This window comes from Aythya marila (assembly GCF_965140915.1).
Source record: "Aythya marila genome assembly, chromosome: 1".
Taxonomy (NCBI): Eukaryota; Metazoa; Chordata; class Aves; order Anseriformes; family Anatidae; genus Aythya; species Aythya marila.
In genome coordinates, this window is record NC_139042.1 from 123,023,878 (window position 1) to 123,040,014 (window position 16,137).

Consider the following 16,137-nt stretch of genomic DNA (forward strand, 5'->3'; position numbering starts at 1 on the left):
CATGATCCTTGGGAATTTGTTTTTGTATCTCTTACTGTTCTTTATACATACAGATACCACAGTGGTTGTGAAGTGCTAGTCCTTTGTTTTGATAGTATTATCTGCTCTACTCAGATTGTCCAGATATTAATGACTAAGCAAGCTACAGGGTTGGAGGGAGCTGGTCCCCACATCTTGCAGAGTTCAGCCCAGAAGATGAAGACTTTGGAAAGCTATCAGCAAGCAAAACAGGAACTGAGAATTAGAATGAGTTTGGCAATCTTAAAAGTAGGCTTGATAAGATTATTGCCTAATACTTCTTAATCCTTAAGAAATTGGCCGCACCCTGGGTACAGCCCTACAAGCTTTATGTTCCACGGCTTTCACATGGAAACTGCTCAGTGCTTTTTCCATTTGAGTTTGTAAAGACCACACATTTGTATTGTTTAATGAAGGGAGGACCAGATTCAGAGCCTAGCATTTCTTATCTATATAGATGAATCTGTCAGACTCTTCCGAAGCCTTTCTGCTGATACCTATCAAATGACACTGACGCTAAAATCTGACAGAGACAAAAGGCTGCATGCTGTGCGAGGGAAGTAAGTCCTAAAACATACAGATGGTATTCACACAGAATTGCTGGTGGGTGCCCAAGGGACAGGTTGTAGAAGTATTTCTAATCCATGTAGCCTGTAAAGCTCTTGGATGAGATACCTCTCTCTGATTTGCTTAAGTGTTTACCTCTGTTTTAAATGAGGTGATAATTATTTGTGAGTGAATGCCTGTGCATTCATTTTCCTTTATAACTGAACAGAGATTGTTCACTTTTTAGTTTAATAGCAATGGTAAGATTGGGTACATGGTCGTACTTTCACACTTGGACATGTTGTGTGGAAAACAGCAACCTGGAGACCAATCAAGAGGCCCTTGTGCACAGGTATTCTAAGCAGGACCACAGAAAGATGCTTTTGTTAGGGTGGCTTTTTTTTTTTAATGTAATAAACTCCTATGAGGGGACCTTCTCCATGCAAAGTATGTTCTAATAGTTCAAAGAATATGTGCTTATTTCTAGACCAAAACCCAAAAATCATGTTCCTACCTGCATTATGTGTCTCCCGGTTTTTCTTTCTGTTAAGCATAAAGGGAAAACAGTGATATGAAACAGAGGGAAAAAAATCTGCATACAAATAAATTTCTCTCATTTTCTTATTTCAATTGCAGTTAAAAATACTGAATATTGTCTTCTGCTCTGAACAAGAACACAGCAGAAGTTACACTCAAAAGGATTGGTATTAGACATTGGTACTAAACAGTTTCTAACAAAAAAATCATTAGTGTTCAGACTTAAATCAATTCCAGCAAAACAGCATACTGTAATACTCAATTTGGTTATTATTACCTATTTACAGGACAGAGCAGAATTTTTATGGTTTTGTTCAGCAGGAACTATTACACTATCCAATGTTCAATAAAGCTAATTATTTAAAAAAAAAAAAAAAAAAAAAACCATTAATTTTGAGCAACAGGAATGCTGTTTGTTTGAAACATTGCTTTTACATTCACAGAATCAATGAAACAGGAGAAAAAATTACCGCACAAGTTGATTCTTTCAGATCTGTTACCTTCAGATATCATACCTTCTAGTATGAAATGTTTCCCTTGTGTGAGAAGCCTGAATTACTGTTCTTCTGCAACTTTTCCTCTTTACTGCCTCAAAATTCTGTCTATGCTTTTGGGGTGTGAGGGTTGTCTTTATTTTCATATGTTCATCTGGGCTTTCTGGACCAACAGCAACAAGCAGGATCACTGTGCAAAGCCTCAAATTGCTTTGCTTGAAGTCAGTAAATCCTAAACACGTACTCTCCATACAAAAATCGAATGTAGCTTATTCATGCAGTAAGGCAAATACTTTCAGGAAATCTACTAAAGCAAAGCACATGTCTTATGGAAAAAGAAATGTTTCATTAAAAAAAAATAAATCAAAAGTATTTCTGTCCAGCAGCGCCCTCTTAGTCTAGTTGCAAGAAGTGGAATGGCATTTTCTGCTCTCCACTCACTGTTAAAGCATAGTCCAGATGTAACAAGGAATCTGAAGTGAGAAGGCAAGATCTATGTGGATGACACGTGTGATTATTATCAGCCACGTACCCTTTTGTGCTTTGAGTTGGCATCTGTTTATGGTAACTCACCAAAAGCAGTGTGTAACTCAGACAACCTTTACAAGACAGTGCTGTTACTGCAGATGGCTGTATCTGGAGACATTTGCTAAGAAATCATGCCAGAAGATGAACATCTTAAAGTCAAATAAATGCCACTGAAGCCTGCACATCTGTTCTACAGCTACTCAAGAAGAGACGAATCTTCTGTTCATTGAAAATATGCACCACCAGAACTGAAATGCATGCAGGAGATCATTGTTTTCTTAATTTACAATAAAGTACAATTTTCCCACTTATATACAAAACAATCATCTGTCATTCTTATCGTAAATTGTATACGAGAAGGCCAGGTAGCATAGATGGATGGTGTAACTAGGGAATGAAGGGCTGCCCTGCCACATCAAGTGTTAGATCAATCACCTACTACACAGGAATGAAGACTTGGGGCGGTTGTAATGAACTTTGAGTCCCTTTGTTAGAAATTTTGGTTATAGACTTGCTAGTCAACCTGCGGGTGTGTTTTGATTTCCAGCAGAGATTTGAGAAGATTTAAGATTTCCCTGCGATTTGAGATAAGAGATAATAACTTGTCTATCAAAATGAGCACAGTGTTCCCCCAACACCTGCAAGGAGTCTCTGCAATAATACAGGTTGCAGTCTAACCTAGGTGGTGACGCAGTCTTACACATGCATCTGGGTAGTTTGTGTGATAAAGAAACTCCTTTGCCTTGGTGGCCAAGGTAGACACACCTGACAAATAACTCACCATAGACAGGGGAAGAGCAAGAGGCAGGTTTGTAGCCATAGTTCCCTGACTTTTGGATCAATCCTGGTCAACCCTCAGAGCTTCTCATTAATACCCTTATTACCCCTTAAAAACGTTTGGCTAGAAATTTTGTCATTGCAGTATGACCACAGACTACAGAACCACACAAATCATTTTTCCACAGAAACTCACCGATGTTGCTTCTTAGTAGGTGTCTCATTCTCTGTCATCTCTGGCATGGTTTCAGAGAAGAGAGCCTGAAGAAAATTGGGGAAGGAATTAACGATAACTGCACTCTACAGACTTCTTAGCACACATTCGTTACACCATTTTGCCTTTGACCACAAGGATAGGGCCACACTACACAGTACAAAGAAGTCTATCAGCTTGCTGTGGAGGGGCTAGTCATGTGAGCACTAAAAATTAAGTACATTACCTATACAGATGCTGTATGAACTGCTGCTGTCTATGAAGAACTAGTTTCTAATCAGTTAATTTAAACTAAAAAAAAAACAAAACAAAAAAAACAAACAAAAAAAACCACTATAATCCCAACTACTTAAAGAAAGCAAAAAGGAAAATTAGAATATATGATTTTTTGTTTGCTTTTTTGAATGGGAGGAGGTACAGCTGATCTTTGTCTTTTTCATCAACACTTCCTAGCTGAATAGGCTTTCAATTCCCAGTTCTAAATGAAGTTGGAATGCTAAGCAAAATACAAACCACAATGAGGACATTAATTATTAGACTGTTTAATAGCACTCTAATGAGATGACCTCAAAATGCAGAAAGTCACAACACTTGCTTTTTACTGAGTTAGTGTTCAGTTTAGAACAGACCAAACCAATACCCTCTGTTCATGTTTTCAGATACATAAAATTCAGTTAAAAATAAAGTTATGAAATTAAGTTATAGGTGATTGAGTACGTTGCACCTGTGCTCAGCCCGAGCACATAAGTAGCCTGTATTAAGACAAACAAAAATATGTCAAAAAGAAAACAGAAGATATGGTTAAATGAGTGATGAATGATCACACTTCTACTAGAGCATAGAGCTTTATAGACCAAGTAACGTGAAGTATACTGTAGATGACACCAGGGGATTTTTTTATTTTATTTTTGACAAGACAGAGGTCTGTATTTAGCTTCATGCTTCTGCTCATTCTCTCGCCAGCCAACTTGTTCTTGCAACTCTTCCCATGGGCCCACAGACTCCTGGTGGCTTCACCTCTCCCTGGCTCCTCCTGGAAAGCCCATCGCCTTCTTTTACCAGGCTTTGTATCTTTAGGGCGTTTTGTTTGTCTGCTTGCTTGTTTTTACTGTAAGGAAGCGTGGGTAGGTTCTAATACAACTTCCAACATCAAGCTGTTCTTCAGTAAACTGAGTCTACCGTTACTGACACAGACCTTCAAAAGATGAGGAAAAAAAAATCCCTATGGACTAGGAACCCAGCCACCTACAGAGCTCCCAAAACACCGAAGCACACAATTCGGAAGGGAGTATGCATGCATGTATGTGTAAAGTTCACAGAAATATTCCTCATTGGGCCAGAGCAGAACTTGGGAGTTGCTCTCCAGTATGGGAGTGTTCAGTATGGGTGTTTTCGACACCCTTAAAAGTTGAACGTGGCACTCTCACTCAGTAAACCTTAACTGATGAACATTGCAGCTGATGCCATTGACCACACTGTCTCTTATTTAAGCACTGTATCTATTCCTAGGAAGACAGAGGAAAAGTTGGCGAATCACAAAATAAAACAAACAGGCAGTACTCTGCAGAGAGATCCAGCTCAGGAAACACAAAGTGCGTGAAGGTTTCAAGAACCTACGTCAGCCCTTCCACCTGACACAAGAGCACGCACACCAACACAAAGTTAGACGCAGTGCTGTGCAGGATGAGTTACAGCACTACACCACTCCGCTGGGCACTGTGTACAGCCTAGCTGAGGCAAAACTCACCTCACCCACAGGGAGCACAGCACTACCTACTCCTATTTCTCGACAGGCTTTGCTTTCTCCATTCTCACCAGCCACGCTCTGCCTAAGGTGTGAGAAAAACTGAGAGTTAATGTAGTCTCTTATTGTGGGAGAAAGTAGTGGTGCGACTTCAGCACTTCATTCACTCTCTTATAGATTACCTTGTGATACTATCTTAAAAACAGATTTCTTCTCTTTAAATTAATTTAAGCTAAACCCATTTAATTTAATCCACTAACAATTTTGGCTTTGTTTATGTATAAAAAGACTAGTCCAGTTGGTATCTCAGGTCCTTCAAGTTACTGAAAATTCGGCCAGAAAACCCAGCTCCACACTCGAGACATTTATAACTTCTCCCCTGAGGTGATGGTCAGCAGTCCTCACACACATCCTAGCTGCAATCATTGTACCAGGCAGGTGGGGCCACGCTGAATGATGAAGGGATTAACTGGGAGAGTTTAGCAGATGTCCAATCCTGCTTGTAAAAGTAGATCTGGTCATACCCCAGGCATCTTTTACACTGCTGGCCACCAGAGAGGTGCTCACATACACATTGCAGGATTGAGGTCTGCACACCTCATTTCAGCGTTTGATGTTTCAGTTGTGTAATAGCAGAACAGCAAAATCTATTGTCACTGAAGCCATCAGAAAAGGCATGAGAAGCAGACTCGTTGGCTGGCGATGCTACGTTCTTGTATGTCCATCTTTAAGACAGCACCTCGTGTACCAGGTGAACTCACTAGGCAAGAGGGCACATTGGGCATTCAATTTAGCATATGCTGTGCTGTTTCTATGCAGTGGGGTAAATATGTGGGCAACAGAGTGTGTGGACGTAGTTCTAGTACTGAAAAGCTCACAAACAAACACTGTATTTAGAAGATGGAAGACACTGATCGCATCCTGTGATAGTCATGCACCTTGTTTCTTGACTTTTCTGCAGCTGGCATCTGTTATTGGATATTACTAGACCATGTCAAGTACTCTAGAAGTGAGAAAAAAAAGATGAAATACATCTCCATTTTGGTGAGTTTAACATTTTTAAAAGACTAAGTATTTACCAAGTAGCTCTTTTTATTTTTTTTCAAATTTATACAATTTCAGAACCAAAGGAATATTTCTGAAGTACAGTGTATCTAAAGCAGAAAGCATTAATGTGAATTTAGATGGCCAGTTACTGTGCGAGGCTACAGATAAAGCACAGATGTGTCCGAGCTAATGGGCATAAAAACAACCAACCCTCTCCCAAACCAGATCACATCCTATTCTCATCTTCTCTCCATGCTGTCACACTAAAGCTGCTTCTTCTGCCCAGGGTCTGCCTTCCCTCAGCTGAATTCTTACTCCTAATACCAGGCTCCCCATTTCCTAAAGTCAAGATCTTTGTATTTTTCCACTGGCCTTATTCCTTCCTCCCTAGCAGATGCCTTAAATGATTCAGCGATACCCCATATTCCCGTATTTGGGAAGAAAGGCAAAGTCTTACGGGAAGTTTGTCTTGAAATTTATTAATAAAGCTTGTAAACATTTTTAGATCCTGAGAAAATGGAGAGTTCGTATAACAAAGTGTCAAAGATGTCTTATCTCCCTGTTTCATCTTCCTCTGCTCATTTTTTTTTTTTTTTCCATTTTTAATGGGGGTCAACAACCTTCTTCTAAGCAGTGCCATTCCCTGCATATTTCAAGCCAGATGTCACCACATTGAGTGTATTAGCTTCACAAAATATCAAATATAAATACCTATTAAGTTTGCATTTCGTATGCTTCAGTTCTGCTGGGAGGCATAGCTCATTTCCTACAGCAGGAACAGGGCACAGGAGTACCAGGAGTGTTATTCCAACTTCACTTTACTGTGGGATTACTTCAAGCCAGAAGCTTATTGAGATTCACACAATTCAAACAATGTTTCCCCCAAAGTTTCAAAGCAGTTTTAGAGGAGTGATAAGAACAAACAAAGCTGTACGCATTAGCTAATTAACCCATTAGTTTATTTCATGTTCCAATTTGCTCCTTGAAAAGAAGTGGTTAGATGTATTAAACAGCACTTGTATACCACCCTGGGGCATCTATTTCAAGACTGTATGAAAAGAAAGATGGGGAACTGAAGATTTTTTCTTGTTCTTATCCTATAGTGAGAAAATCCTTTGTATTTTATTTGATAAACCCCCAAACAGAGCTGGCAACAGTAGGGAGGTGGTATTCTAAAGAGTTGTTGAAAACACAGACTCTGAAAATTAAAAATGAAATTATTGCTGCTGAGGCAGAGACATTTGTGGGCTGCTGTATAATGTTTATCCTACCTCCTTTTCTTCCTAGCAGCTGTCACCACACCAAAGCTTGAACAATGGTTTCTCTTTACTTATTCCATGTCAAGTAATGCTTCCAGGAGAGATTCATTTTCTGATTCACCACAGCAGAAGACGAGTATTTGCTTTATAAGCTCAGGGGCAAATATATTTTAAGTTCAGTCATGCAACATGCTCACTTGACTCAGCTGAATATCTTTTGCAGAAATAACGTACCAAATTATAAATTCTTTAGACAGATCAAGGAGGTGCAATTGGCCATTTATGGCTATTTACTCCCAAGCTTGATGTAGTTTATAGCTCTTACAACGTTAGCTTGAAATACTGGTTTTAGTTTAAATGCAATGCCAACCCCAGAAATGAAAAGATACTTTGTCTTCTGAAGATTTAAGTTTAATGCACTTTAATCAGTGCTACAGTCTCGCAGTTCTTAGGAGTTTCGTACCTCAGGTCATGATTTACGGCCAAGATCAGTTCCAAGGCATGGGTAACTACTACACAAATGCTAATTCCTTTCCAGCAAGACAGTGTCCTCTTCATTCAAGTGACTATTTGTCCAGTCTTCCATGTATGTTTTACACAAGGCTAGCTTCAACCAGGGACTTAATTCAAGCTTTTAATCACAAGCAAGGTGCCCTTGAGATAAAATGCCACGACTTACTGCCTTTTCTTTATTCTCCCCTCGAGACGCTTCGATGCTCATTTCACATTCTCAATTGCAGAAAATTTAACTTGGAGCTTTATCTTTGTGATTGTTACCTACCTACCAACTGCTTTTGCTGCTAAAAGTAACCTTTTAAGACTACTGTACAGGAAAACAACAAGAAAAAACAGTCCTTTTCAAGAGGAAAAATACCTTTGGTATCTTTTAGTTTGGTTTCTGAAGAACTGAAGGTTTTATTGTTACTGCACTGTTACTGCACATGCTGATGACAGCCGGGCCCACTGACAGACCTAAAAGAAATCCAAGACATTAAATTCCCAATTGTTTACAAAAAAAACTTGAGTCCGGGCCGAGAAGAACGGGTGAGGTCAGCGCTGACACTGACGGTGAGCAGATGGATACTGCTCAGCTCTGCCACCAACTAACTCTACAGCACCCACGTGCTGGCTGACCAGGGTGGGCCAGGTTGGTCTAGGAGGGTGTATGAGAGATGACAGGGCAGGGGAGAGTTATCTCAGCTTTTCACAGAACACAGGCTCCCAATTCAAACCAGCTGATAATTTCCTTGAGCAAGCAGGCTGCTCCAAGAGCTTCTGCAAAAGTTACTGTCAGCAAACCAATGCTGACCAACTACAGCTCGTTATAGAATCCACTTCATTCATTTAACTTGTCCGGAAACAACAGATGGGGGAAAAAAATGCTATGCTTTTAGAGAATTGTTTTTTACCTCTTTTGTTTGTACTATCTAACCTCAAGACATTGGTATTTTCCCTCCTACTGACTTAAAGCAATTAAGTTTCCATAAGGATGTTGCATAAGGTCATGCAAGAGAACTAGAAAGGCAGTCTTTTTTCTCTCCCTCTATAACTACATTGCTTGAATGATAAGCCAGCTTCTTCCCGCAATGTTCTCTCACATCTACAGTCATTTTGGTTTATACTTACAAATTCCGTAATATTAAAGCCATAATTGCTTGTGACCATTTCCTAACACGCCGTTTCAAGACAGCATTGCTGTAGAGCCATTCATCTTAAAAATCCTGACCAGATCTGCTTAAGAAACTTCTGAAGATCCACCTGTCCTGTTTATTCTTCTTGCTCTGACCTCATTCACTGAAACCTTGTGGGAGACAGAGAGGAGTTACCACTTCACTGAACCAACTCTCTTACCTGCTCTGCTGTTCTGAAAGCTGTTTGGAGAGGCACCCCTGGACCTCAGCATCCAAAAGCGAGCTGCTGCCACCTTCACTCATTGTGTGGATGATTGTGGTATTACAGACAGACTGAGGTGGTATGAAATGCTAGCAAAGGAGAATGCCTACATAAACTGTCTCCTGTGACCGGGATGAACTGTTATATGGAAGCAGGCACCCGGGGGGCAAAGAGTGATTAGTGCACAAGTAGCACACAAGTTAAAATCACAAACCCTAAAGAGGGTCTCCAGCTATTTTAAATCAAAATAAAGGGGCCAGAACTCTTATTGGGAAATTGGGGGAAAAATGACCATGGAAATCCTCACGATACCATCCATGCTCATTGGATATTTAAGACTCAAAGGTTACCCCATACCCATTTCATGAAAGAAGTGAGAAAAAATGAGGCACTTCTTTAAGCTGCAAGACACTGCTCATTTCCCTGGTTTTCAATGCTCAGTGATCCACTGGGCACTTCAAAACATGAGATTAATTTTAAATTGGAGACATAGCTAATTACATCATGCTTGAAAAAGGCAAAGACCTTTTTTTTGAGGGGGAAGGCTAAGTGGATGCAGAGTGGTGTGCAGACAGCTTCCTTCTGTGACAGGCCGTCATTCCCTGTAGCAGAGGACAAAAGCAGCCTGTACCACGGCAGTGAGTGCACTTCCACTCTGGTGCAGAAGCATCTAGCAGGGAGCCAAACCTTTCTGGCAGGATGTCACCTGAAGAACAGGTCCTTTCTTTTTCCTGAAAAAGCGGTAACATGCAAGTTTTCCTGGTCTCTGATTAGTGGAAGCTAGACGATTATTTGTAATTGAGGAAGCCTCCCATTGGAGAGCTGTATTCGAAACATTCAAGACAGACTGAACAAATGAGAAGTTAGATTCAGCACCAGCTAATCTGATTCTGCTTTCTGATATGACCTTGCCACCAAAAGAAATCTCTAGTCAAAGATCAGTACTGGGTTACAGGGCTCGATAATCGATTTAAAATCAACACAGAAACATTTATTTTCGCTACCGCACCCAGAATACTCCTCTTAATTTTTGGGTTTAAACCTGGCCTGCTGTGCCACTACAAACGATCCTCGCAAAGTCTGTTTATAAGGTCTTGAGGAGGTATCGAGTTAGCTGGAAGAACGTCCTCTTGTAGCTATGCCAGAAGCACGGGCACTCGCTAAAACAACTTGCTGTTCTCTCTTGAAGTCCCTAACTAATAAGCAGTGCAAAATATCCTAGAACTGAAATGCTACAAAACATGCAGAAGAGATCCTTCCTGAGATTCGGTTACGAACATCGACTTCCCAGCATGAGAACAGCAAACTTCCCTGCAAAACAGCAACTGTGTGAAAGCGCTTCCCAAGCACCTGTTCAGAGCGCACTGCCATGTCCTTCAGAAAAGGTCAGCACAGGATTTCAGAAACAGTACTTTCACTACCATCAGCTGTAACAAGCTTTAACATCAACCACCACCACTCCAAACCCAACAAAAATGAGCAAAACCCCACAACCTTGCAATGTCCTTTTTATTCCAGGCTCCTACCAAAAGGTTTTAGCAGCTGGAAGAGAGCTATTTCTCCCCTTTGCTCTCCAAAGTTTTTTTTTCTAGATAAAAGGGGTCAGCAGGCACCTTCTTCAGTTCCAAGAATAAGGGACTCACCTTGCGGTCTGGATGTTTGACAGATAGTTTGCAACTTTATCCTTGCCAGTAGCACACAAAACTATCTCAGATGTAGCAGAGAGGTCAGAATTAAAGATATCTGAGACCAGGTGACTAGGACAGACACGCTGTCTTAACAGCCACATTTAGAAAGAAATTTAAAATCGAGATCAGTATGTTGGACACCAGAAAAACAGCACAATTAGATGCAATCCATAGGAAATCTGGATTAATTACTTTGTCTACTTTAGGAACGAGTTATTTAGCTTGGGAGAATAAATGTACACGAGCTATCCAGAGGTAAATAGTTCTGTGAACACCAGAAAAATCACACAGGACTATTTTAGAAATTCACCGCCAGTAATGGAGAAGAAGCTAAAAGCAGACTTCCAAGTTATTACTTTGTGGAAGTTTGAAACAAATGGGTAATGGCAAGGGACAGGAACAACAGACAGACAAATATCATGATCCTGCAAGTTTTACTTCACTAGAAAACCCTCCTCTAAACTGGAAATGCTTTATTTCCATCTTCTTTTTTTCTATAATTGTCTGAAATTATCCCCCAGTTGCCACCTGGGACTACCTTGGCAAGAACATCTTAAAGCTCTCAGCTCTCTCCTACTTCCACTTAAATGAAGGAAAGAACTGTTGAAGTTTCCCGTTCCAAACAGAGGCACATGCTAAGTCCCCTCCAGCAGGAGAAGTTTTGAACTTGAGCCACAGAGAGGAAAACACGGGGCTGTGCAAGCGCGTTGGCATAGAACCATGTTATTCTTGTAGTAAATGAGAAAGAAGAGTTGTGGCACTGAGGAAAAGGCAGTTTGCAGACAACCTAAGACCAGTGTTCAATTTCTAGCTAACAATTTCTAGCTATTTTGATGCAGGAAAGCAGGCAAAGGGTGAAGGCCGGCATGAATTTAATGCCCACAAGCCAACCATTCGCTACAGACTACAGAAGCAGTCAGGCATCCCAATGACTGCCAGATCCTAAGATCTGAGAAATGTGCACGTAGACTTATAAGCTACTAGATTCAAGCTCTAATCGATCCAGCCTCACTAGAGAGGGGCCCCAAAGAACTCATTTTGGTTCTTTGAAAGTACCAGCACAATCGGGGTTGCACATTTTTAACAGCCCGCTACTTTCTTCTCATCTGAAGCACGAAGGCACACGGCTTGGCTGATGTCAAAGCCCCGCTATCCCGTCCTGGCTTCAAAGTAACTCATTCATCTTAGAAGAGTAATGCCACAACTCTTCATACAGGAAACAAACTTTGTTTGCACAAGATTTGTCAACCCTGTGCACACAGCAGAATCACTTTTGTGCTTACTCAGAGCATGGCAGCAGTGCTACACTTGTCAAGTCACAACAAAGCACGCTTTGGATACATGAAGTGCACACGTAAAAGCTGGAATTGTATTTAATCGTGGCATTACGTTACCATTATATAAGTGTGGCACTTCACAGCGTTACTTCATCAGGGAGCTACGATCCTTACAAACTTTATTGCAGTCTGAAAAAAGGGAAGCCCTACTGCTCAGTGGTTCATCCAAGATGCTTTCCCTTGACTTTCCAGAACCATGTTGTGATTGAAACCCTTCAAAATAGGAAAGTATGTACCTGAGGGACTCGACTTGGAGTCACAAATATAACAGAGATGAAGAATGCTAGCTAAAGGGACTCCAAACACCAGAGGTGAGCAGTCCTTAAAGCTGAAGACAAGTGTAACGTGTCTTCAGAGGCCCCAAAACAGTAACTCAACCTGTTATTAAACTCTTAGAGATATTAATGTTGTCAGATGCTACATATACACACAGTTTATATACCCACTTTCCTAAAACCATCTGGTTTGTGCACACAGCTAGGCACGCATCTCCAACGGGATTCTGGTATTTGTGGACAATGTTCATTATTATGTTACTTAACAGAAAACAGCATCAGCTGAAACATGGTGCTGTGACACTCATTCACTACCCTTCAGAGTGGCAACGGCTTCACAATAAGTGTGTGTATATATCTATACACACACACGAGTGTAATAATATATATATATATATTTAAAAGTTAAGATGTAAGCAGCCGTGATTCATTGAAGATCCCTTCACATCAAATGCTACTTCTATTTCTTCCCAGGCATCTGTCATTTACGAAGTTAACTTTAAGACCATCCTAGATCCAAAGGGTTATTATAAGAACACAAGCACCCATACAAAAATTAAACAATTGACTGGCTCTTGCCAAATTCAGCATGACCCCACCATGAGTATTTGACTTCTATGCTGTTTAGAATCCAAATTCAATCCATACATTACATTAACTCATGCCCAAACTGTGCAGTGCCACACACGTTGTGCCACCCGGCTTTGCGAAGTAAAGGCGCATGCGAACAGAGCTCAATTCCAAGTCGCCCCGCTGACTGATTCGTCAGACTTCAATACCTGGAAGCCTGAGGTGTTGTTTGTTTTCTTAGCATGTTGAAATCATAACAAACAAACAACACGCAGAAGCAGCTCTGTAATTCCTCCCCTTAAAGAAATTGGAAGCACCTTCTACACTGACACAAGAAGAGAAAGGCTGGAGCACCTCAGCCCGTGGGGTCAGCAGAACACTGCTGCTTAATTTTTGCCACCTTCTTCATGTGCTGTCTTGGAAATCGCAGCCTAAGGCTAGTGCTTGGCTACAACAGTCGAGCCCATGATGCACACAGCAGGCACGTGCCAGACGCACACCACAACACCACACACCTGACAGACACTTCAGTCCATCCCCGCTCAGCTCTCGGGAGCACTTACTGCTTAGAAAGCCAGGAGCCAAAGGAGCAAAGCCCCCAGCACGCACCTACAACCTAATTCTCTCCTTGCAGCTGTCAGACTCCTCCAGGCTCCAGCACCAGTCTTCTCTCCACTCTTAAAATCCTTCCAGCTGTTGATAACATTATTCTGGAAGGCAGTAACACCCAAATACTATGTGGTTGTATCTATTCTCACCTTAAAATCGCGCTTGGAACATGAACAGTTTCTAAGTTTAGTTCCTGCCCAGTGATGAATGTATTTCCAGTTGTCAAAACTACTTCACTCCAAAAAGTATGTATTATTTTAGAATAATTGTTATTATAGCAATAATTGAAAGCCAGAATTACACTTCTAAATCCTTATAATAATACTAAGGACCATTTCTCCGTATTTATTCCTTCTTGCTTGTTTACTTATTGCACACGTGTGACAGGTAGCACCCCGCAGTTTGTTAAAGCGCTGTATAACACAATCAACATAACCAGCATTGCTCCAACACACTGGATACGGAGGAAATAAAGAAACTATAAAGTCGTGTTTCCAAACCAAGCTTTTACATCACCTACTTCTGACCGCCGGGCGTGCAACCACTGTTACCTTTGCTTAATGCTTTCAATAAGCGCATCTGCGTGCGATATAATAGAAAGCGAAGATGTTATGCGAAAAGCGAAATCAAGGCATGCAATTTTCGAGGTGCTGACGGCCAGCGACCCAACGCACCCTCCTGCCTTACCCCGCTCAACGTGAGGCCTCCGCCGCCGCCAAAATTGCCTGAACTCGGCCCGAATCCTTACCTCCTTCCCCCAGGAGCTGAGGGCACAGCCGGGGGGGGAAGCGCCGGGAACAAACCCCGGACACAACCGGGCCCCGCTCGCTCCCCCCCTCACGGACAAAGGGGCCCGGTTGGGAGGGGGGGGGGAGGAGGGGGGCACGCGCCGTTACCATGGCAACAGGACGAAGCCCGGCGCGCGCCCCCCAACCGTCACCTCCCTCAGAATAACGGTCGGGGGGGGGGGGGGCTTAACGGCGACCCCTTCCCTTCCCTTCCCTTCCCTTCCCTTCCCTTCCCTTCCCTTCCCTTCCCTTCCCTTCCCTTCCCTTCCCTCACCGGCGGGCTGGGCGGGCTGGGCGGCGGCGCCCCCACGGCGGGCACCATCCTCCGCCTCCGCCTCCGCCGCCGCCGCCGCCGCCGCCTCCTCTCTGCTCCTCTCCGCTCCCCTGCCGCGCAGCCGAGCCTGCTGCCCGCACGCGCGGCCCGCCGCAGCCAATCAGACGGCGCGGGTCGAGCCGCCGCGGCCAATCAGAGGGAGGTGGGCGGGGGAAGGTGGCGCTCGCTCGAAAGGGGAGGGGCGAAGGCGGCGCGGGGCCAATCGGAGGGCGGAGGGGTCGAGGCTGGCGGCGCGTGCCGTCAGCAAGTTCAGGTGGCCGAAACAGGAACTGGGGGAGATGGGCAGCTCGGCCGGCCAATGAGAGAGCGGGGGAGGGCGGAAGCTCTTAAAGGGGAAGCAGCTCCCGGGAGGCCCCGCCCCGGCGGGTGGCCGTTACCTCAGGGCGGCCGTTACCGGCCCCACAGGGCCCTGAGGGGGGCTCGGGAGCGCTGCGGGCTCCCAGCGCTTCCACAGCCGGCGGCCGGCAAAGTTTGAAATAAAATAAAAGTTTTATTTTGTCCCCCCCCCATTTAAAACGTTTTGCTTATGGAACACTCATGTGATAGGGATAATAAAAAATAAATAAAAAATAAAAAAGTAATAAAAATGTTTAAAATAAAAATAAAAAAATATATATATAAAAAATTAAAAGTTGTTTCTGTCATTAAACACTGGCCTCAGACACCCTTACCCTTCCCCACCACCCCCCTGCAATTAGCACTCCTAATTAGCAGCCCATCACTCACACATAAAGGGTAAAATCCTTACCTTGCTTTTTTAAGGATTTTCCCTAAAAAGGCAGCCCTCGTCCAAACCAGGAAAAACAAGTTCACTTTTTGCTACCCCATGGTGCCCTGGAGTACTACAGGACTCTACAAAGAGTACAAAAAGTACAAAAGAGTACAAAAAGTACAAAAGTACTCCCACAAAAATCAATGCTGGGGTCCATCTTCCTCAATGCTATCATACTGTAAAAAGGGAGTAGGGTGAGGTAAAGTTTAGTGGAGTTTAGTAAGGATAATAATGAGGAGTGACAGATGAGCCTTCCAGTACTGGGTACCAGAGAAACAAGAAAGATATCCCAATTTTCCATGTGAAGTAAATGAGTTGATTTACCACTTAATTGGATACTAGTGTTGTAATTGTACTTTGCATCGCCTCAGGAACAAATGTGAAGTGCTAAAAGAGATCATAGCACACCACAAGGTGTTACAAGGGCCATGTAAATACCTGAGTATTGGATACTGGGGGGGAGTAACTGCGTGCCTTCAGCTAGTAGTAGAGGAGCCACCTAATTTGTAGAAGAGGGCAACATGGACAATCAGAGGTAGTTGCTAGTTTCCCTGTACAGGAGTCACTGAGTTGTCTGAAACTTTACAGACTGGTTGGAGAGGTGACTGGGACAAGCACAGAGAAGGAAAGAAACATTGAAGAGATCAAAATAAGCCGAGGGGTTTGGAATGCTGGGGCAGTTTGAAGTCCAGCAAGTCTTCCAGCTT

At 42.7% G+C, this 16,137-nt stretch overlaps 1 protein-coding gene across 1 annotated transcript in view; it reads right to left on the reverse strand.

Annotated features, from left to right (window-relative positions):
- The window catches only part of USF3 (upstream transcription factor family member 3), a 30,637-nt gene extending 15,939 nt beyond the window's left edge, over positions 1-14,698 (reverse strand). Inside the window, exons 1-3 of the mRNA XM_082766082.1 lie at positions 14,599-14,698; positions 3,097-3,161; positions 1,079-1,107 (exon numbers count right to left, since the gene is read on the reverse strand). Coding sequence (XP_082622208.1) covers positions 1,079-1,107; positions 3,097-3,161; positions 14,599-14,646 — 142 coding nt within the window. The 5' untranslated portion in view covers positions 14,647-14,698. The remainder of the gene's footprint in view (positions 1-1,078; positions 1,108-3,096; positions 3,162-14,598) is intronic.
- Between the last annotated feature and the right edge of the window lie 1,439 nt (positions 14,699-16,137).